At 40.4% G+C, this 23,004-nt stretch overlaps 1 protein-coding gene across 2 annotated transcripts in view; it reads right to left on the bottom strand.

Moving 5' to 3' along the window:
- Nucleotides 1–23,004, bottom strand: part of NVL (nuclear VCP like) — a 100,911-nt gene that overhangs the window by 33,336 nt on the left and 44,571 nt on the right. Inside the window, exons 16-19 of one of the 2 annotated variants that reach the window (XM_030812818.1) lie at nt 20,862–20,924; nt 14,852–14,971; nt 7,918–8,017; nt 7,033–7,110 (exon numbers count right to left, since the gene is read on the bottom strand). In XM_030812818.1, coding sequence (XP_030668678.1) covers nt 7,106–7,110; nt 7,918–8,017; nt 14,852–14,971; nt 20,862–20,924 — 288 coding nt within the window. In that variant the 3' untranslated portion in view covers nt 7,033–7,105. Of the gene's footprint in view, nt 1–7,032; nt 7,111–7,917; nt 8,018–14,851; nt 14,972–20,861; nt 20,925–23,004 lie in introns of those variants that run through there. The other variant, XM_003275069.2, reaches the window with a different exon arrangement.

The following is a 23,004-nucleotide window of genomic DNA, read 5'->3' as shown; positions in this document are numbered from 1 at the left end:
CAAAAAGCAGAAACAGCCCAGATGTCCAACTGGTGAATAAACAAAATGTGGTATATCCATACAACGGGATATTATTTCATAATAAAAAGGAATGAAGTATTGATACATTCTATAATATGAATAAATCTTGAAAACATTATGCTAAAGAAGCCAGATTTAAGAGCCCTCATATTGTATAATGCTATTTACATAAAATATCCAGAATAGACAAATTTATATAGACAGAAAGTAGATGATGGCCAGTAGTGACACATGCCTAAAATCTCAGTACTTTGAGAGGCCAAGGCAGGGGGCATGCTGCAGGCCAGGAGTGTGAGACCAACCTGGCTAACATGAGACCCTGTCTCTACATTTAAAAAAAAAAAAAAAAAAAGGAAAGTAGATTAGTGGTTGCCTAAGGCTGGAGATGAGAAAAGGAAAAGTGAATGCTAACAGGCATGAGATTTTTTAAGGGTGATGAACATTTTTTTTTTTTTTTTTGAGATAGGGTCTCACTCTGTTGCCCAAGCTGGAGTGTAGTGGCACAATCTCAGCTCACTGCAACCTCTGCCTTCCGGTTCAAGCGATTCTCCTGCCTCAGCCTCCTAAGTAGCTGGGACTATAGGTGTGTACCACCATGCCCTGCTAAATTTTGTATGTTTTTGCTAGAGATGAGGCTTCACTGTGTTGGCCAGGCTGGTCTCAAACTCCTGGCCTCAAGTGATCCACTCACCTCAGCCTCCCAAAGTGCTGGGATTACAGGCATGAGCCACACATGGCCCAGGTGATGCAAATATTCTAAGATTAGATTGTTGGGATGGTTGTAAAGCTATGTAAATATACTCAAAACCATTGAATGGTATACTTAAAATGAGTAAATTTTATGATATGCCACTTACATCTCAGTAAAGCTTTTTAAAAAAATGAATCCTCAGACTAGCAACACTATAAATATATCCATTGAAAATAATTACAAGATCAGACAACCTTCATGTAATAGGTTTCTACTCATGATTCATTAAACAAATAATAATAATAATAAGAATGATGTTTTTTTGTTTGTTTGTTTTGAGACAGAGTCTTGTTCTGTTGCCCAGGCTGGAGTGCAGTGGCACAATCTCGGCTCATTACAAATTTCACTTCCCAGGTTCAAGCGATTCTTGTGCCTCAGCCTCCCAAGTAGCTGGGATTACAGGTGTGTGCCACCATATCCAGCTAACTTGTTTTTTTTTTTTTTTCTTTTTTTTGTATTTTTAGTAGAGACGAGATTTTTGCCATGTTAACCAAGGTTGGTCTCGAACTCCTGGCCTCAAGTGATCTGCTCACCTTGGCCTCCCAAAGTGCTGGGATTACAGGCATGAGCCATCGCATCCAGCCGTAAACAAGTAATTATTGAGCTCTACTACATATCATAGCATCTATAACTCAGCCAAAGTTCTGGCTGGGCATAACCTAATTTTAAAAGGGCAGTACTGTGCCAAAGGGCAAAACATACAGGGTTGACCATGGCACCAAGTCATTGTTCAATTACCTTCAAATACATTCAACACTGACCCAAAGCATCCAGACTATATGTGTAAGGAAACACTATTTAGCTTGGAACTTCAGGGGTAAATATCTTAGTACAATGAAATAAATACCTTCTCTGTGAGTCATCCATTCTTTCATCTGATAATTATTATTATTTTTTGAGACGGAGTCTTGCTCTGTCACCAGGCTGGAGTGCAGTGGCGCAGTCTCGGCTCACTACAACCTCCACCTCCCGAGTTCAAGCGATTCTCCTGCCTCAGTCTCCTGAGCAGCTGGGACTACAGGCACGCGCCACCATGCCCAGCTAATTTTTGTATTTTTAGTAGAGATGGGTTTCACCATGTTGGCCAGGATAGTCTCGATCTCTTAACCTTGTGATGTGTCTGCCTCAGCCTCCCAAAGTGCTGGGATTACAGGCATGAGCCACCACACCCGGCCTTCATCTGATAATTATTAAGGGCTTAGAATGGGCAGAGCCTCTAACTAGAACCTCCCTCTCAGAAATAAAAGTGCAGAATGAATCCCTGCCCTGCAGAAGCTTGCACATCTAATCATAATTTACTTATTTATTTCTTCTTTTCTTTTCCTTTTTTTTTTTTGAGACAGGGTCTTGCTCTGTCATCCAGGCTGGAGTGCAGTGGTGCAATCATAGCTCACTGCGGCCTCAAACTTCTGGTTTCAAGTGATCCTCCTGCCTCAGCTTCCCAAGTAGCTGGGATTACAGGTACACACCAGTGTATCTGGCTAATTTTTATTTTCATTTTATATTTTTTGAGACAGTCTTGCTCTGTCACCCAGGCTGGAGTGCAGTGGCGCGATCTCGGCTCACTGCAACCTCTGCCTCCTGAGTTCAAGCGATTCTTCTGCCTCAGCCTCCCGAGTAGCTGGGACTATGGGTGCATGCTACCACACCCAGCTGATTTTTTTATTTTTAGTAGAGACGGGGTTTCACCATGTTGGCCAGGCTGGTCTCGAACTCCTGACCTCATGATCTGCCCACCTTGGCCTCCCAAAGTGTTGGGATTACAGGTGTGAGCCACTGCACCCGGCCTAATTTTTATTTTATTTTGTAGAGATGGGGTCTTGCTTTGTTGCCCAGGCTAATCTTGAACTCCTAGCCTTAAGAGATCCTCTTGCCTCAGCCTCCCAAAGTGCTGGGATTACAGGTGTGAGCGACCACACTTGGCCTTTATTTATTTTTTCAACTGAGCCATGCATAGAAGGCAGAAACTCTTTCTGGATTGTACTACTGGTAGAAAATACATAATTATTGAGTGGAAGAGAAAGTAATAAGATATTTGGGTTTCATAATTGTGCAGGAATATCTTTTTTAAACAGCTAGATAATAGATTAAGGGGGAACAGGCAGTTCCCTAACTGAGAACATCGTTTACAGGAGTTGGTATATGAAAACAGGAATGCAAAGATGTGCGTAGGAGAGACTAAGGTTAGGGTACAAAGAACTGCATTTCCTCTGGTTAAGCACAAGGAAGTTCGCTTATTTCCAGAAGATGTGGACTTTGATATAGCACACATTAGAAGACGGCTAGGGCTACGCACGGTGGTTCACCCCTGTAATCCCAGCACATTGGGAGGCTGAGATGGGAAGATCGCTTGAGCCCAGGAGTTTGAGACCAGCCTGGGCAACATAGTGAGACGTCATCTCTACAGAAAAGTTTTTTTTTTTAAATTAGCTGGGTGTGGTGGTGCATGTCTGTAGTCCCAGCTACGTGAGAGTCTGAGGTGGGATGATCTCTTGAGCCTAGGAGGTCGAGGCTGCAGTGAGCAGTGATTGCACTACTGCACTCTAGCCTAGGCTACACAGTGAGGCCCTGTCTCAAAAATACAAATAAATAAATCAAATAAAAGAAGAGGGCTGTCCCAGTTCTTCAAAATAACCAAAGGTGGAATGGTGAGAGGACAGTATTTTCATTTACTTTCTAAGCATTAATACCTCAATAATTGGGAAAAAAATTAAAGGCAAGAAGATGAAAAATAAGAAAAAAGGACATTTAGGAGATCAGTCCAGGAGGGTTTAAGATCCAAGTGCTAAGCACACAAATTAAACAAACAAACAAAAAGTCACATAGAAAGAAGGAGAATGACATGGAACCTTTAAAAGAAAGAAAGCAATGTCTATAAATTATGAAGAAAAATAATTTTAAACTCAAAATTATATCCCAGCTAGGTTACCAATCAAAATTAGGGTGGAATAAAGATATTTTCAAATATAAAAGAACTATGGGGGATGGTCTCACATTTGGAAAAACAAATCAAATATACAAGCAGTCAAAAAAAAGCTACTTCCTACATAATCTTTCTTAGAAAAGCCACTGAAAGATAAGTGCCAGCAAAATGAGGGCATAAGCAAGATAAAAAAAGTACACACAAAAAACCCATGAGATCAGAAACAAAGGGCAAACAAAGGAAAACAGTCAAGGAAGTCCTGAAATAACAGCTGTTTAGACCACAGGCCTAAAGCAACTGGTCCAGATTAGAGCAGGAAGGTGGAAAGCTCCAGAGCGAGGTCTCCAGAAACAAACAAATGGAACTGGTACATCGTTTGAATAAATAACATCGACAGCTGTGTAAAATATGTGATGAACAGTAACAGAAAACAAAGCAAAAGAAAAAAATGAGGGCCACTGAATCCAAGAACAAGAGTTATATGAGAAAGGAAACCTAATCAGTGTCATGCCTGGGTCAGCAGAGAGAAATAGTGACACAGCCACAGTAATGTAAACACTAGTGATTTAACCAAGAGTTCTGATCAAACTATATTACAATACTGGGAGGATGGGGAAGAGGACAGATGATGTGGCAGTGATGGTGGGAGTGGAGGGTATGGAGAAAGGGTGAACATAAGATAACTAAATCTTCATCTACCTTAAAATGAAGTTAATGGGCAGTGTTTAAAATTGATAAGAAATAGCCATAAGAGCATATTTGAAAATATGAAGGAAAAAAAATAGCTCAAGTGGTTGCCTCTGGGCAGGGGATTAGAAGGGATGGGAGAGAAAACTACAGTTTTTGTTATAAGCTTTTCCTGCCATTTGATTTGAAACTGGGTCCCTCCCTCTATATGTCAAAATTACAACTGGAGATGAGATTTGGGTGGGGACACAGAGCCAAACCATATCACTCACCAAGGATCAACTTTTGCACACGTGTAGTTTCCTCGTAGGGCTGTTGTGAGGTTTACAATGGTAAAGCATCCAACAGAGGGCCTGGCACTCAGTAGGTACTCCAAGAACCTAATTGTTATTACTGGTGATTGTTTTAAATAATATGGACTTGTAAAGAAAATAAAATAAACTCATTTTCATCTCCTTGCACAGACATTTTAGAACTGAAAATAGACCAACTTTTCTCCAAGTGTCCCCTATCTCAGAAGTGGCAAAACCTTTCACCCAGTATAGGTAAAACAATCTAACAATAAGAATAGCCCTTATTTATTTTCTTTCTCTTATCCCACATCTAATTCCAGAAAATCCTATTAGTTTTATTTTCAAAATATGTCTCAAATTTTACCACTTCTTACTTCTCCCATTAAGCTCACACAAATTCTCCATGGACTGTAGACCTTCTGGATCAGAGTATCTTTTGTGTCAAGGACTTCTTTGGAATACAGAAAGTTTATAGACTGCTTCTTAAACGTTTTTCAATGTATAAAGTAAAATACATCAGAAAGATTACAAGGTGAAACCCCATCTCTACTAAAAATACAAAATCAGCCGGGCGTGGTGGCAGGTGCCTCTAATCCCAGCTACTCGGGAGGCTGAGGCAGGAGAATCACTTGAACCAGGGAGGCAGAAGTTGCGGTGAGCTGAGATCACGCCACTGCACTCCAGCCTGGGCAGCAGACCAAGACTGTCTCAAAATAAATAAATAAATAATAAAATAAAATAAACAAACCTAAAATACGGTGCAGGCTGTTAACGACAGAATAGGTTATTACAGGAAACGAAAGATTGATGCTGTATTGAACGTATTCCCCAAAGTTCACGTATTGGAAACTTAATCCCCCCAAAAAAGTGTTGAGAGGTGGGACCTTTAAAAGGTGATTAGGTCATGAGGGCTCTGCCCTCATGAATACTGCTGGTTTCAAGGGAGTGGGTAAGTTATTACAGGAGTGGACTCTTGATAAAAGGATATGTTTAGCCACTCTCTCTATTTTTTAAATAATAGAGACAAGGTCTCACTATGTTGCCCAGGCTGGTCTTGAACTCTCAAGCTCAAGCTATCCTCCTGTCTCGACCTCTTAAAGTGTTAGGATTACAGGCATAAGCCACCATGCCCAACTTGGCCACTTTCTTTCTTTCTTAAATGTCTACTCATTTATTAACTATGTTTCTATATGATGTTATTAATATACTGCATATATGACAAGCCATATATCGAAACCAGATAGTACAAACAATTAAATAAAGTAACAGATAATAATTTTAGCATTTTCTTGTCTCACCACCAACAGATATTAAGCCCATCCTTACTAATTCATGCTCCTCACTTTAAAAAGGATGATCATATACTGGAAAAAACTGGATCAATGTATTTCTTCAACGAGGTTTTTTTGAGAGAAACAGGGCCCTCATTTCCTACTCCCCAGGATCCCCCCTCTCTCTGCTTCTCTCTTCTCCAGACTTCCTCCAGTGAAACTAATCTTTTGCTATACAAAACGCTTTTTGGTAGGCTAAAGAAAACAGTTGTTTAGCTCAGGCAGTTGAGATAAATGTCCAAAGATAGGGTAAAATTAATTAAACTTTATTTGTCCACGCTTATTCATGGGACCATGGTTTCTTCCTGTCCAGGCCACTTTCCTTTTGCTCTCTCATGCATGCTCTTGTGCTCTTCCACCCTTTCACCTTGGGGTGATGCAGCAAGAAGGCCCTTGACAGATGCAGGCCACTCAACCTTGACCTTCTCAGCTTCCTGAACTAGAAGAACTGAATCCCTTTTCTTTTTAACACAAATTACCCAGTTTCAGGTATTCTGTTATAGCAAAATAAAACAGACTAAGACAAGCATCTTCTTGAAATATGTGAGAAAAGATCTGTATCTGCTTATGAAAGGGAGGATGTGATTCTGTTCAACTCTGAGGGACTTTCTTCTAGGATGACTCTGATTTTATGACCTAATGACTGTTCCCACTACTATTACCAAACTGCTTATGAACATGGTAACAATTACTAAATAGCAACGTGCTGTTTAACACCACTGTGGTAGACACATTACCAACATCATTTAACCTTTGTGGCAATCCTGCCAATTAAGTATTATCATCCTCATTTAAAAAGTGCCAAAATGATGGTCAGCAAGATAAAGTAATATAGTCTCAAGGTTACTATGGTATAATACAGAATATAATTGGTCTTTGCCCACCTTTCCTGGCATAGATTTTCAAAAATCCTTGCAATTTCCTGAGTGCCAGGAATATCTTTGTTGAGCTAATGTGGTGACGCATAGTGGCCCCACAGGTAGCTTCGGGCAGGGGACTAATCACCAGAAAGATCAAGCATGTGATTAGAGTTGTAACTCTGAGCCATCTTCTGCACTTCTGTAGTCTTGAGCCCTTTTCTGAATCCCTCAAAGAATGCTTAACCTTGAAAACAATTTTCAGTAATTATTAAGGGCAGATATAGGGGCATGGCTCCAGCATAAAACCTTAAAAATCTATCTTTAACTTCTAGTAGAGTGAAGAGTCTGGTTTTTGTTTCCTATAAGCTAGAGAGAAACCACAAGACACAAATTCTGAAAATACTTTTGTGGTCAAAAGTGTATGCTGGTCGGTTGCAGTGGCTCACGTCTGTAATCCTAGCACTTTGGGAGGTCGAGGTGGCCAGATCACCTGAGGTCAGGAGTTCAAGACCAGCCTGGCCAACATGGCGAAACCCCATCTCTACTAAAAATACAAAAAATAGCCGGGCATGGTGGCAGCACCTGTAATCCCAGCTACTCAGGAGGCTGAGGCAGGAGAATCACTTGAACTCAGGAGGCAGAGGTTGCAGTGAGCCAAGGTCATGCCACTGCATGCCAGCCTGGGTGACAGAGCGAGATTCCATCTCAAAAAAAAAAAAAAAAGTGTATGCTGCAACTGTTCTCAGCCAGAAAGAGCTTTCTAAGCACCAACACAGAAAAGCAATCTCATGGGATCCAAGCAGTAATACTATACTTTTTACTATAGCTTATGCAAAAGCTTTCTAAGCCTTTATTTTAACTATGAAGTTTCCTTTCACAGAACCAAAAATGGATTGCCCAAATTTAATCTTCCTTTCCTAGGATGCATGTGAATTATATTGTTTATAAATGCTACAAGTTTTTACTTTTATTTTTAATTATCCGAATCTCTTCTATGGAAATGCTATTAAGTTTTTAGATTCCTCGGTGTCACAATATTTTTATTTCTTACCTGGCCTGTTAGTGGCTGCCATAATAAAAACCTGCTGGCGTGCTTCCAGACCATCCATCTCTGTAAGTAGCTGATTCACCACTCGGACACTTGCCCCTGTCTAAAAAGACATAAATCTGGTTCCATCAGCTCTCAATACAAAGGAAAAAAACCCATTTTCTTCTGCATAAAAATAATACATTTCCCCATGCAAAAGAGATAACAATGATCATTTTCTGAGGAGTCACTATATGCAGACACCATGCAAAATGTGTTCTCATCAGTGGACCTCCCCAGCAATCCTATTATTATCCACAGTCTAAATGAGGAAAGTGAGGCTTAGAGGGGTTATTTGTCCAAGTTCTCATCACTAGATAAAGGAAGAAATGAGACTCAATCTCAGGCTGAATGGATCCCATGGTCTGATGTTTTTGAGTTACTCAAAGATCTAACCATCACAATACACTTCCCTTGGGGCAAATCTACAGGTAGGTTTTGCTTCTTTGGTAGAGATGGGGTCTTGCTATGCTGTCCAGGCTGGTCTCGACCTCCTGGCCTCAAGCAATCTTCTTGCCTCAGCCTCCTAAAGTGCTGGGATTATAGGTGTGAGTCGCTGCACCCCACCAGGACTAAGCTTTTTTATTTGCTTGTTTTGTTTTTTGAGATGAAGTTTTGCTCTTGTTGCCCAGACTGGAGTGCAATGGTGTGATCTCGGCTCACTGCAACCTCCGTCTCTCGGGTTCAAGCAATTCTCCTGCCTCTGCCTCCCAAGTAGCTGGGATTACAGGCATGTGCCATGATGCTTGGCTAATTTTATAATTTCAGTAGAGATGCTGTTTCACCATGTTGGTCAGGCTGGTCTTGAAACTCCTGACTTCAGGTGATCAGCTCACCTCGGCCTCCCAAAGTGCTGGGATTACAGGAGTGAGCCACTGCACCCGGCCCTAGACTAAGCTTCTGAACCCCAAATTTCCCAGTATATCAGGTATTCTAGATATCATTTTATTTTTAAAGCCAGTCAAATTTAACAGTGGGAGGGTGTATACCAACTTTGGTGAGACTAACTTTGTTTTTTTTTTTTTGAGGCAGGGTTTTACTCTGTAGCCCAGGCTAGAGCGTAGTGGTGTGATCTCAGCTCACTGCAGCCTTCCCCTCCTGGGCTCATGCAGTCCTCCCACCTCAGCCTCCCAAGTAGCTGGAATTACTGGTGTATATCACCACGCCTGGCTAATTTTCACATTTTTTCTAGAGATCCTCTTGCTGTATTGCCCAGGCTAGTCTCAAACCCCTGAGCTCAACCGAACCTTCCGCCCTGGCCTCCCAAAGTGCTGGGATTACAGGCTTGTGCCACTGCACCTGGACGACACTAATGTTAATAAGTTCTGATAACCCACCACCATTAGACCAGCCAGGTGTTCCAGATCTTTTTAGTGCAACACATACAGGAGTATCTGGGACACTGAGGTATTTTCTCTTTTCCTTGAAGCAAATAATACAAAGTACAGCTACCTCAGCAATATCTAAGTGAAAGGAAACATTCAGGGAGTTGGTATAAATTCAGGGAGAGGGATAAATCACTTAGATACAGAAACAACAAAAAAGTTTTAAATGAAGGAAATGAGAAAAGTGGTGCTGTGTTTTCGGTCATTAATTGCTTTTCTTCACCAGTGGTAACGGGCTTACCTCATTTTCTTTCTTTTTTTTTTTGAGACAGGGGTCTTGTTCTGTTGCCCAGGCTGGAAGTGCAGTGGTGAGATCTCAGCTCACTGCAACCTCTGCCTTCCAGGCTCAAGCAATCCTCCTACCTCAGTCTCCCAAGTGGCTGGGACTACAGGTATGCACCACCATACCTGGCTAATTTTTCTTTTTCTTTCTTTTTTTTTTTTTGTAGAGCCAGGATTTCACCATGTTGCCCATGCTGGTCTTGAACTCCTGGACTCAAGCAATCTGCCCGCCTCGGCTGCCCAAACTGCTGGGATTACAGGTATAAACTACCACGCCCAGCTTACCCCACTGATTTCTCTAGAAAAAAAATATTTGGTGCTCCTTATTATCACTCCTTGGTAACATAACACTAAGAGAATCATAATCCATACTCAAAAATATAAGGAAGTAATGGGTAAAAAACATTTTTTCTACATAAGCAAGACAAACTCAGAGTCAATACAACAATGACTGACAGATTTTGCTGTATTAAAGCCATAATATTCTGGCCGGGCATGGTGGCTCACACCTGTAATCCCAGCACTTTGGGAGGCCGAGACATATGAATCACCTGAGGTCAGGAGTGCAAGACCAGCCTGGGCAACATGGCAAAACCCCATCTCTACTAAAAATACAAAAAATTAGCTGGGCATGGTGGCGGGAACCTGTAATCCCAGCTGCATGGGTGGCTGAGGCAGAAGAATTGCTTGAACCTGGGAGGTGGAGGCTGCAGTGAGCCGAGATCGCATCATTGCACTCCAGCCTGGGCGACAGAGTGAGACTCTCACAACAGAAAACAAACAAACAAACCCTATAATATTCTATATCATAAAATTAAATATAAGTCATAAGACTGGGAAAAATAGTATCAACACATAATTAAAGACTACTTTCCATCACAGAGTACCAATTAATATAAAAAAAGAAAAAGACAGCAATAGCAAAAAAGGGTTGAAAGATATGATCAAATAATTTCAAATCACTGGAGATAGTCAACCTCATGGTAATCAGGGACATATATACTAAAATGTAATATGATTTGCCAATAAAACTGCCAAAAAATAAAAAAATGGGTATAATCCATTGTTGATAGGAAACAGTTATTTTCACACACTGTTGGTGGGCACACGTAACTGATAGTTGTTGTGAAAGATGATACAGCATTATCTTTCAAAATCTAATATGTATCAATCTTCAACCCTGATTTTCACTTCCAAAAATCTATCTCACATAGTCCTATCAGGGGTGCACAAAAATACGTGAAACAAGTTCAGTAGAGTTCTATTTACAACTGGAAACAATCTAAATGTCCAAAACAGGATAATTATTATGTAAATTCTGCTGTATCCAGACTGAGGATTATACAATATATATTTTTAAGTTATTACGTACATGAGGAAGTCATCAAGACAGAATGACCACATTTACATAAAAAATAGAAGCCTAGGTCCAGGCATGATGTAATCCCAGCACTTTGGGAGGCTGAGGCAGAAGGATCACTTGAGGCCAGAAGTTCAATACAAGCCTGGGCAACATAGCAAGATCCTGCCTCTAAAAACAAAAACTTAGCTGGGTGTGGTGGTGCACACCTGTACTACTAGCTACTCAGGCAGCTGAGGTGGGATAATTGCTTGAGCCCAGGAGCTCAAGGCGGCAGGCAGTGAGCTACAATCACACAACTGCACTCCAGCCTGGGCGACAGGGTAAGACCCTGTCTCAAACAACAGCAACAACAACAAAACAGAAGTGTAAAATATAAATTTTTGTATGTTTCTGGAAAAAATTCTAGAATGATGCAAAGTAAATGATAAACTATTAGCAGTCTCGTAATAACCTCCAAAAAGAGTAATACAGAGGAGAATGGAAAGAAATTTACTCTCTTTATACTTGTGTTTTATTTGAATTTTTCACAAATGTGTATTCATGTATAACTAGTGCAATTAAAAAAGAATACACTTGCCAGGCGCGGTGGCTCACGCCTGTAATCTCAGCACTTTGGGAGGCCAAGGCGGGCGGATCACGAGGTCAGGAGTTCGAGACCAGTCTGGCCAACACAGTGAAACCCCGTTTCTACTAAAAATACACAAAAAATTAGCCGGGTGTGGTGGTGTGCACCTGTAATCCCAGCTACTCGGGAGGCTGAGGCAGGAGAATCGCGTGAACCCAGGAGGCGGAGGTTGCAGTGAGCCGAGATCGCGCCACTGCAGTCCAGCCTGGCGACAGAACGAGACTCTGTCTCAAAAAAAAAAAAAAGAATACATTCAAATTTAAAATGTTTTTAGAGTCCAAGCATGGTGGCTCATGTCTGTAATCCTAGCACTTTGGAAGGCTGACGCAGGTGGATCACCTGAGGTTAGAAGTTCGAGACCAGCCTGGCCAACATGGTGAAACCCAGTCTCTACTAAAAAAAAAAAAAAAAATACAAAAAATCAGCTGGGCATGGTGGCACACACCTGTAGTCCCAGCTACTCAGGAGGCTGAGGCACAAGAATCGCTTGAACCCAGGAGGCAGAAGTTGCGGAGAGCTCAGATCGCGCCACTGCACTCCAGCCTGAGAGTGAGACTCTGTTTAAAAAAAAAAAAAAAAAAAAAAAAATCAAATAAAAAGAAACAAACAAAAAATAAAAATAAAATGTTTTTAGAAACTGCTTTAGGTGAAAATGTTAGAAAAGCAAACTATAGCTGGGCATAGTGGCTCACACCTGTAATCCCAGCACTTTGGGAGGCCAAGGTGGGTGGATCACCTGAGGTCAGGAGTTCAAGACCAACCTGGCAAACATGGTAAAACCCCATCTCTACTAAAAATACAAAATTAGCCAGGTGTGGTGGCACACATCTGTAGTCCCAGCTACTTGGGAGGCTGAGTCAGGAAAATCGCTTGAACCTGGGAGGCGGAGGCTGCAGTGAGCTGAGATTACACCGCTGCATTCCAGCTTGGGTGACAGAGCAAGACTCTGTCTCAAAACAAACAAACAAACAAAACAAAAAACAAAACAAAACAAAAACACAAGAAAAGAAAGCCATATATATCAGAGTATAGAAATGTATGGCAGTAGGCTAGGCGTGGTGGCTCATGCCTCTAATCCCAATACTTTGGGAGGCCAAGGATGGTGGATCACTTGAGACCAAGAGTTCGAGACCAGCCCGGCCATCATGGTGAAACCCCATCTCTACTGAAAATACAAATATTAGCCGAGCATGGTAGCAGGCGCCTGTAATCTCAGCTACTCGGGAGGCTGAGTCAGGAAAATCGCTTGAACCTGGGAGGCAGAGGTTGCAGTGAGCTGAGACTGCGCCATTGTACTCCAGCCTGGGTAACAGAGCAAGACTCTCTCTCAAAAAAAAAGAAAGAAATGTATGGCAGTAGACATCCAAGAAACAGATAAAGCTGCTCTGCCTATGGAGCAGCCATTCTTTATTCCTTAAAAAAAAAGAGAGAGACAAACCAGAAGTTAGACATGTACTTCATACAGCTACAGACTTCTTTAAGGGCAACAGTTGACAATGAACCTCTCCAAATTTAGATTTACCAGCTGACAGTAGAGAGCTTCAAACCAGTTGAAGGGGCTATGGACAAATGAAGGGTTTATTCATGGCAAAAGAGACGGGAATAGAAAGGAAAGGAATAAAATCCAGAGCATGCTGTGTCCTAACCAGCTGGAGATAACAAAGTGCTGTGTTTTGCTCTATAGCCCACAGTAGACTTTGGAATATGACTGGGGAACCTGGGAAAGATCTCTGCCTCAGTCACTGACATCACTCTCAAAGATAAGCCTGTAATAAGAATTTTCTATGATGGTATCAATGACTACTGGATGAAGAAACAAAACCGCTAAAATGTGAGTCACATTTACTTATTTATATTAGTCATCTTCTTTTGTGTGACTTTTGAATGTTTTTGGAGATTTTTAGCAAAATGAGGCATGTAATAATGTTTTATGACCTAAGAACACACACACACACACACACCCCGCTATTGAAAATAAATCACAAAAGATTTCCTAGGTTTCAGAAATGATGGTAAAACTCTGTCTCTACTAAAAACTACAAAAATAAGCCAGGTGCGGTGGCGGGCGCCTGTAATCCCAGCTACTCAGGAGGCTGAGGCAGAAGAATCGCTTGAACCTGGGTGGCAGAGGTTGCAGTGAGCCGAGATTGCACCATTGCACTCTAGCCTGGGGGACAGAGTGAGACTCTGTTTCAACAACAACAACAACAACAACAAAAAGAAATGTAACCATTCCTTTAGTCATCTTACAAGAAATGTACTTGTGGCCGGGCATGGTGGCTCACCCTTGTAATCCCAGCACTTTGGGAGGCCGAGGTGGATGCATACCTGAGGTCAGGAGTTCAAGATCAGCCTGACCAACATGGGGAAACCCTGTCTCTACTAAAAACACAAAAATTAGCCAGGCATGGTGGTGGGTGCCTGTAATCCCAGCTACTCAGGAGGCTGAGGGAGGAGAATCGCTTGAACCCAGGAGGCGGAAGTTGCAGTAAGCCGAGATCGCATCATTGCACTCCAGCCTGGGAGACAAGAGCAAAACTCCATCTCAAAAAAAACTAAAAATAAATAAAAATAGCAGTTGCTATCTGCTTCAAAAAGGTTATATATTTATTGTTTATGTTATGCTTCACTAAGCATCAAATTGTTATATAATAGCACTCCTAATAACAAGTGTTTCTGGTACTCTGTACTGATATCCCTAAGGACTGTGACTCAGTGTGGCTGACACAAGTGGTATTCAATGCAGATCAATTTTATATCTTCTCCAGATATAAAATGGGTGTTGGGTCTTTTTTTATCTTCTTCATTTTAATGTCCTCACTTTAAGAGAAAAGGTTTTGGGTCTTAAAGTTAATAACCTGACCCTATTTTGAGTGCATGATATCTTAAACTGTATTTTTTCCTGTCTCAAGAACCCATTTAGCTCAAGAATGTTGTAGGATTACAAGATTATAAGGCAAGCTATTTAAAACAATATCATTTCCATACTTACCTACTCATTTGTGTGAATTAGGATGACCTAAAGATTGTGCAACCAAAATAATATACAGGAAAAAAAGTGGATGCAGAGGCAGATACAGAATACAACTGCTATCTCTAAGATTTGATTTCAAATTACTAGGTGTCTTCATTAAGAGTCTCAATGCTCCCAAGGGATGACTTCATAAGAAATACCTGGCTTGGAACACAGAAAAGGTTTATTGTGCTCAAAGAATCTGAAAACCACTAGTCCATGATACTTACCTCTCGGTCTGATCTTCGAGGACATAAAGCATCCACTTCATCAAAGAATATCACACAGGGTGCTGAGTTCTTGGCTCGTTGAAAAACTTGTCGCACAGCACGTTCACTCTCACCAACATACTAAACATACACAAAAAGGAAATAAAATACCAACAGTTCAACTTTGTGGTTTGGGTCAAATGATACTAAAACAGTTTTATGTGACATAAAACTAGTTTTATGTGTCAAAGTCCAGAAAGTATCAGAATGAACTATATACAATTGCTGATATTTAACCATTTTTGACCTGTAATAGCCAACTGCATATAGTTCAACTCAATAAAATTAGCTACTATTTCAGCCTACTATAAATTTCCTTATTTATAAAATGAAGACTTAAGTGAAATGTAAGGTCTTCTCTAGCTCAAAAAAATCACCAAAATTCAATTGCACTTTAGAACTAATCTTGTGGCCGGGCGCGGTGGCTCACGCTTGTAATCCCAGCACTTTGGGAGGCCGAGGCGGGCGGATCACGAGGTCAGGAGATCGAGACCACAGTGAAACCCCGTCTCTACTAAAAATACAAAAAAATTAGCCAGGCGTGGTGGCGGGTGCCTGTAGTCCCAGCTACTCAGAGAGGCTGAGGCAGGAGAATGGCGTGAACCCGGGAGGCGGAGCTTGCAGTGAGCCGAGATTGCGCCACTGCACTCCAGCCTGGGTGACAGAGCGAGACTCCGTCTCAAAAAAAAAAAAAAAAAAAAAGAACTAATCTTGTAAGCCTCGTGCATATAAAATATCCAGCAGTAATTTTCATTGATTCAACAGTATTTTACATGCACACAAGTCAAATTACTGTTTTATTGTTATTTCTACACAAGTCGTCTTACTAAATAAAGAAATAACTATTTTGTCATACAGCATCAGAGGAAGCAAAGTGAGCCAACTAGGCATTTAACAGGTTTCATAATGGCTTACTCTATGTTGAAATCTAAATCAAAATATAAAACATTAAGATAAGTCAAGAAATACAGCAATTCACAAGCAACTATAACATTAGGACTAAGTAATATGAAAAGCTACATGCAAGGATTATTTCACTTTTAGCTTAGGCATAAGAAAATTTTCTTGTAAAATGTCAAACCAGATGATTAAGAAAGAGCAGTTTTTTCTTAATGAAACTGCTAAATAAGATGGAATCCAAAAACATCTTTACAATGCCAATTATTATTATTACTTTTGTTTTAAGACAGGGTCTCTCTGTCAACCAGACAGGAGTGCAGTGGAGTGATCTCGGCTCACTGCAACCTCCGCCCCCCAGGCTCAAGCGATTCTCCTGCCTCAGCCTCCCGAGTAGCTGGGATTACAGGCACACCGCCACTACCACCTGGCTAATTTTTGTATTTTTAGTAGAGATGGGGTTTCACCATGTTGGCCAGGCTGGTCTCGAACTCCTGACCTCAAATGATCCACCTGCCTCGGCCTCCCAAAATGCTGGGATTACAGGCATGAGCCACTGCCCCCGGCCTACAGTGCCAACTATTTCATATCACCTATGCTATTTAATGACTATATGGCCATACTAAATAATCAAGGCAAAGAATACACCACAGACGACAGAGATTAAAGTGTTATTTTTTCATTTGACTAGAACTTTCTTTCCCTCACATTCTTTTGGTACTTTTCTTTGAACTTTTGCTCATTCTGCTTCCCTTACTTGAACTGCTTTCTAACCTACCTCCAAACATTTCTTCTTGCATTCTAAAAGATCCTCATTAATCATTGTTCCCATAATAGCTAATTTGATTAAGTTGAACTATATGCAGTTGGCTATTACAGGTCCAAAATGGTTAAATATCAGCAATTGTATATGGCTCATCCTCATCCTGATACTTTCTGGACTTTGACACATAAAACTAGTTTTACAACACATAAAACTGTTTTACTATCATTTGACCCAAACCAAACCCAAAGTATTTCTTTGCTCTTAAAGTACTTTGTATTATTATAACATTTGAGCTCTTCTACCTTCACTATATTATATTACAAAGCCCTTGGAAAGCAGGGGTCCTATTCAGATATTCAGATTTTATCATTATTATAATATTTGAGCTCTTCTACCCTCACTATATTATATTACAAAGTCCTTGGAAAGCAGGAGTCCTATTCAGATTTTTCTGTCATAACATCCTGCACAGTGTACAAATATAGCACACAGTGTGCAAATATAATAAACAGTGTACAAATATAGTAGACTTTCCTGGAAAATCTAATTCAGCAAAAACTATACTTGCAATGCTGAAGCAAAATATTCAGTACTGTTGTAAAAGAAGGCATATCAGGGGGCTGGGAGACATAAAGTTTCAGATAGGAATACAACAATCAATACCGTTGGCAAAGTGACTTTGGAAATGGTAAACCAAGGTAGCCAGGTAAAAGGAAATTTAATTTAGGGAAAGGTAAACCTAGAGTTTCAACAAGGAAATATTAAAACCTATTTAATCTTAACAAGGCAACAGTGATTAAAAGTAAGTACATAAATGAAAAGCCCATCTTATCCTTTATTTGAAACATGCAACATTTCAAGTAAAGATCCTACATTTATTATCTCAAAATCTTTATTGGCCATCAAATTTTCAACCATTTTAGTCTGGCTTTTGCAAACATCATTATTAAACATATTTTCCCTAAAGCCACCAATGACCTTCTAATTACCAAATCCCAAGTCCCACTCTCAATATCTTTTATACTGTTTGGTCACACTGACAAGGTTGAAAAACTCATCTTCCCTTGGTTTTCAGGCTTAGAAGGTCCGGGGTGTCCTCCATCTTATGACCAAGCACTTTCAGTCTCCTTTACCAGATCTTGCTTCTTTATCCCTTAATTGTTCGAATCTTTCAGGGTTCTGTCAGAGGCCCTTAATGTAACTGTTCTTTTACTTAATAAACTTGTCCTACCAGACTGAACCCATTCCCATGGTTTTAGGTACCACTTAGATGATAGTGACTTTCAAGTCTCTTCAGAGCTTCAGATTCACATTTCCTACTGCCTGCTGGACATCTCCAGATGGCTGTTTAATCTAAAATGTCCTAGAGTGAACTCATTATCCAATCCCAAGATGCCTATCTTCCTCATTAGATCATCTAATTTTTTTTTTTTTTTTTTTTGAGACGGAGTCTCACTCTGTCGCCCAGGCTGGAGTGCAGTGGTGTGATCTCTGCTCACCGTAACCTCCACCTCCTGAGTTCAAACAATTCTCCTGCCTCAGCTTCCTGAGTAGCTGGGATTACAGACACCCACCACCATGCCTGGCTAATTTTTTCGTATTTTTACAATGGGGTTTCACATTGGCCACACTGGTCTTGAATTCCTGACCTCAAGTGATCCGCCCACCTTGGCCTCCCAAAGTGCAAGGATTATAGGCGTGAGCCACCGCACCCAGCCCAGATCATCTCATCTTTCAGAGATATTCTGCACTCTTCCATAGACCTCTTCCCCCACCCACCCGTAAAAAACAAATCAGACCACAATGAGGCAAAATGTCATATTCACCAGACTGGCAAAAATGAAAATATCAGACACCAACACTGCTGTTGAGAATGTGGGACAGTCTGATACAATCACTTTATAAAAATAGTCAGCAATATCCAATTTTTTTTTTTTTTTTTTTGAGACAGGATGTTGCTCTGTTGCCTAGGCTGGAGAGCAGTGGCGCGATCATAGTTCACTGTAGCCTTGACCTCTCAGGCTCAAGCGATCCTCCCACCTCAGCCTCCCAAGGAGATGGGACTACAGGTGTGCATCTGGCTAATTTTATGGGTTTTTTTTTGTAGAGACAGGGTCTCACTATGTTGCCCATGCTGGTCTCAAACTGGCCTCAAGCAAACCTCCTGCCTTGACCTCTCAAAGTGCTGGGATTACAGGTGTGAGCCACTGTGCCCAGCCAATACCTAATATTTTTGAAAGTGCACATACTCTAAGATTCAGCAATTCTCCTTCTGGGTATATACCCTAAGGGGAAAAAATCTCACAAATATATGCAAAGATATACATATACAATATTCAACCTAAAAATTCATCAGAAAAAAACTGATTTTTAAAGTATGGTTATATTCATTCAATGAAATGCCACACAAAAAGTTAATAAACTAAAAATACATCAACAGAGATAAGTATTATAAATAAATATTGAACAAAAATAACAACCAAGAATAGGTGTAGTCACTCATGCCTGTAATCTGAGCATTTCGGGAGGCTGAGATAGGAGGATCACCTGAGGCCAGGAGTTTGAGACCAGCCTGGACAACACAGCAAAACCTCTGCTTCCAGAGACCCTGTCTCTCAAAAAACAAAACAAAAAAAAAACCAAAAAACTCAACCAAACCAAGTTGCAAAATAATACACACTATTTAAAGGGGTTGTTTGTTTTGCTTTATACCATGGAGAGTTTATAAGGAGAGTTCCAAACTTATAACTAAAGAGATATAACAGTTATAAACTTCAAATGTACCCATCACTGACCTTCAATTATTATCAACCCAATTAATGACCAGTCTTGCTTCATCTATATACTCCTGGCCACTTTCCTTGTTTTACTGAAGAAAATCCTAGATGTCTTATTTTATTTATAAATATTTCAATATCTCTAAAATATGATTTTAACATGTCATTATCACACTTAAAAATTAATATTTCCTTAATATCAAATATTCAGTAAGCACTAACATTTCCAATTATCTCATAAACCTCATACTTAAAAAAAATTACATTAAAAATTTTTTTGGTAGAGACAGGGTCTTGGTATGTTGGTCTGTCTTAAATGCCTGGCCTCAAGTGATCCTCTTGCCTCAGCCTCCCAAAGTGCTGGGGATTACAGGTGTTGGCCACTGTGCCTGGCCTTATACTTCTGAAACATATAAAATAATACTATATATTGTTTAGGGATAGATACATACATAGTAAATATAGAAAGAAGTGCATGCAACTAATAAGCACCAAATTCAGCCTTGTGGTAAGTTCCATGGGAAAGAGAACAGGGAACATCATGAGGGAGGGTTTGCAAGAAGCTTTAAGTGTACTGCCGTTTTTTGTTTTTTTTTTTGCTGGGTGATAGATACATAGGGGTATATTATACTACTCTTTGGAATTCCTTATATGTGGAAATATTTTATAATAAAATTTTTATTAATTACAATCTTTAAAAATATGTTACACTCTTGCTTTAAAGCCTCTATTAGCTCTCTGATATTCTGAAGTCAACATCCAAACTTCAGCTTGGTATAAAGGCCCTTCAATGTCTGGCTATAACCTTCTTTTCCAATCCCAGTTCCCACCAATGCCCTCTGCTTCAAGGTTCACATCTAATACCACCTCTGTTGGAAAATCAAAACGAAGTACAAGAAAAGTTAAGAGGTATGTAAAAAGCCCATAGGAAATACTTAAGTATAACTCCCTTATTTTAGGGAGAAAGTAATACACAATAGGAAAGATTTAAAAATTGGGGTAGAGATAAATTTTAAAAACCTTTTAAAACAAATGTTACCCTCATTTCTTCTTTGTTGGAATATATCATAGAATGGCATTTTTACTTTTCATAGAAAGGGACAAAAAAATAAGAAATTCAAAGTGTCTTAAATTTAGATAATAAATTGCTTAAATGCAGAAGGAAGATACAGCACTTGAGTGACTTCTATCTCCAGAAGTATTTTTATTTATTAATACGGAACTCATCTGAGCCACATGACAACAGGACAAAAAGTAGATCAGGAGTCAGACAACTCAGATTGAAATCTTTGCTCTACTGCTTCTAGCTGTGGGAAAATTCAGGCTCAGAGGTTAACAGACTTAATTGAGAAAGCATTTATACACCCAAATTAGCAGAGCAAAGCAAAGCTCAGCCTCCTCACTCCTACAGCACTGATTTTAAATACCAAAATACCACAATTGCTGAAAGATCTGAGAACATTTTACCCCGTAATTTGCATGACCATTACTTTTTCTAATCTAAAATAACGGTTTGTGCTCAATAACTTACCATGTTTAGTAATTCGGGGCCCTTGACAGATATAAAATTTAGTCCGGACTCATTTGCAACAGCCTAGCAAGAGGAAACAAAAAGACACAAATAAGACCAATACACAGTAAAAATAACAATAATGATGATGATGTGTGACAATGAAAGGACTTTGTGTGTGTGTGTGTGTCTGTGTGTGTGTTTTTAGATGGAGTCTCACTCTGTTGCCCAGGATGAAGTGCAGAGGTGCGATCTCAGCTCACTGCAAACTCTGCCTCCCGGGTTGACACCATTCTCCTGCCTCAGCCTCCTGAGTAGCTGGGACTACAGGCGCCTGCCACCACGCCCAGCTAATTTTTTATATTTTTAGTGGAGATGGGGTTTCACCGTGTTAGCCAGGATGGTCTCAATTTCCTGACCTCGTGATCAGCCCGCCTCGGCCTGCCAAAGTGCTAGGATTACAGGCGTGAGCTACTGCGCCCAGCCCTTTTTGTGGTCTTAAGTCTGTGTCTCCCTTTCTATATTAATAGTTACCTCTTTCTTATTAAAAGGAAAAAAGGGCTGGGTGCAGTGACTCACGCCTGTAATCCTAGCACTTTGGGAGGCCGAAGCGGGTGGATCACCTGAGGTCAGGAGTTTGAGACTGGCCTGACCAATATGGTGAAACCCCACCTCTACTAAAAATACAAAAATTAGCCGGGCATGGTGGCATGTGCCTATCGTCTCAGCTACCCGAGAGGCTGAGACAGGAGAATTGCTCGTACCCGGGAGGCAGAGGTTGCAGTGAGCCAAGATTGCACCATAGCACTCTAGCCTGGGCGACAGAGCGAGACTCTGTCTCAAAAAAAAAAATAAAAATAAAAAAAGAGAAAAAGACAAATGGGAAAAGGGGAATGGATAAAGGGAAAATCAAAGGAAATAAATATTAACGTGTTAACGTACAACTTTTTTTTTTAATTTCACTTTTTTTTTTGAGACAGAATCTTACGGTCGCCCAGGCTGGAGTGCAGTGATGAGATCACAGCTCACTGCAGTCTTGACTTCCCAGGTTCAGGCAATCCTCTCACCTCAGCCTTCCCAGGAGCTGGGATTACAGGAGTATGCCACCACACCCAGCTAATTTTTGTATTTTTTTGGTAGAGGCAGGGTTTTGCCACATTGTCCAGCCTGAAACCTACGATTTTCTAAGAATTACTAAGGCTATAAATCAAATGGAAATGACACAAAATATTTATGTGAACATTTGTTTACATAAACATGCTTATGTAAATACAAATACATTTATAGCCCTAGTTTGGAATTCCAGTGAAATGCTAGTCTCTGTACTCAAGAAATACCTCATGGGATGAAAGCATTCATTCATTTACAAACAAAAATTTAACATCAGTTATCAGTCTTTACCAAGAGTCAGTGTTGAGAAACTCATAGTTGTATGTGTAGAAGAGTCTAAGAATTACAATCTGAATGCAGAGGTGAAACCTGAATAAAATCAATCAGAACTTCAAAATGATCATGGAAGAGAGTTCTTTCCTATTCTTAGAACCTGGTATCTGAGCTCCCCATCTATGTTCCACTTATTCCTCAGCATCACCACTTGGATTGCACAAGCATTTCAAATCTATCACTTCCAAAACTGGACTCCCAATTCTTATTCTTCCAAACCTCTCCAACTCCAGTAACTGCATGCCCTGACTTTATGCTAGTTACATACTTAGTATGTGCAGGTGCCAAGAAAAATTGTATTATTTTGTTATCCTGAGTAAACAAAACAATCAAGATCAGCCAAATACCTAATTTCATATGCATCTCTAGGTTTCTAGGTTCTGACCTATAATTTGTTCCATGAGTTTATCCTAGGCCACACTTTGCCTCTGCCATTCAAGGACATTTTCTATTTCTGGATTCTTGGGCACGTAGTCTTGCACCCCTTGGAGAACCTGATGCAAGTTGTTGTGAACACTCTTCCCCAGAAACAATACATATACACAATACATTGCCTGGGCTCATAGATTCAGTGAAGCTGTGAAGTCCATTCATGGAGTCCTAGGTAAGAGTCCCTGCTCCCAAAGGTCAGATATAAGAAATCTGACTAAGGCTGGGCGCGGTGGCTCATGCCTGTAATCCCAGCACTTTGGGAGGCCGATACCGGTGGATCACGAGGTCA

This window comes from Nomascus leucogenys, chromosome 5 (assembly GCF_006542625.1).
Source record: "Nomascus leucogenys isolate Asia chromosome 5, Asia_NLE_v1, whole genome shotgun sequence".
NCBI lineage: Eukaryota > Metazoa > Chordata > Mammalia > Primates > Hylobatidae > Nomascus > Nomascus leucogenys.
Note: the sequence above shows the minus strand (reverse complement) of the source record. Positions and strands in the feature narration are given on the sequence as shown.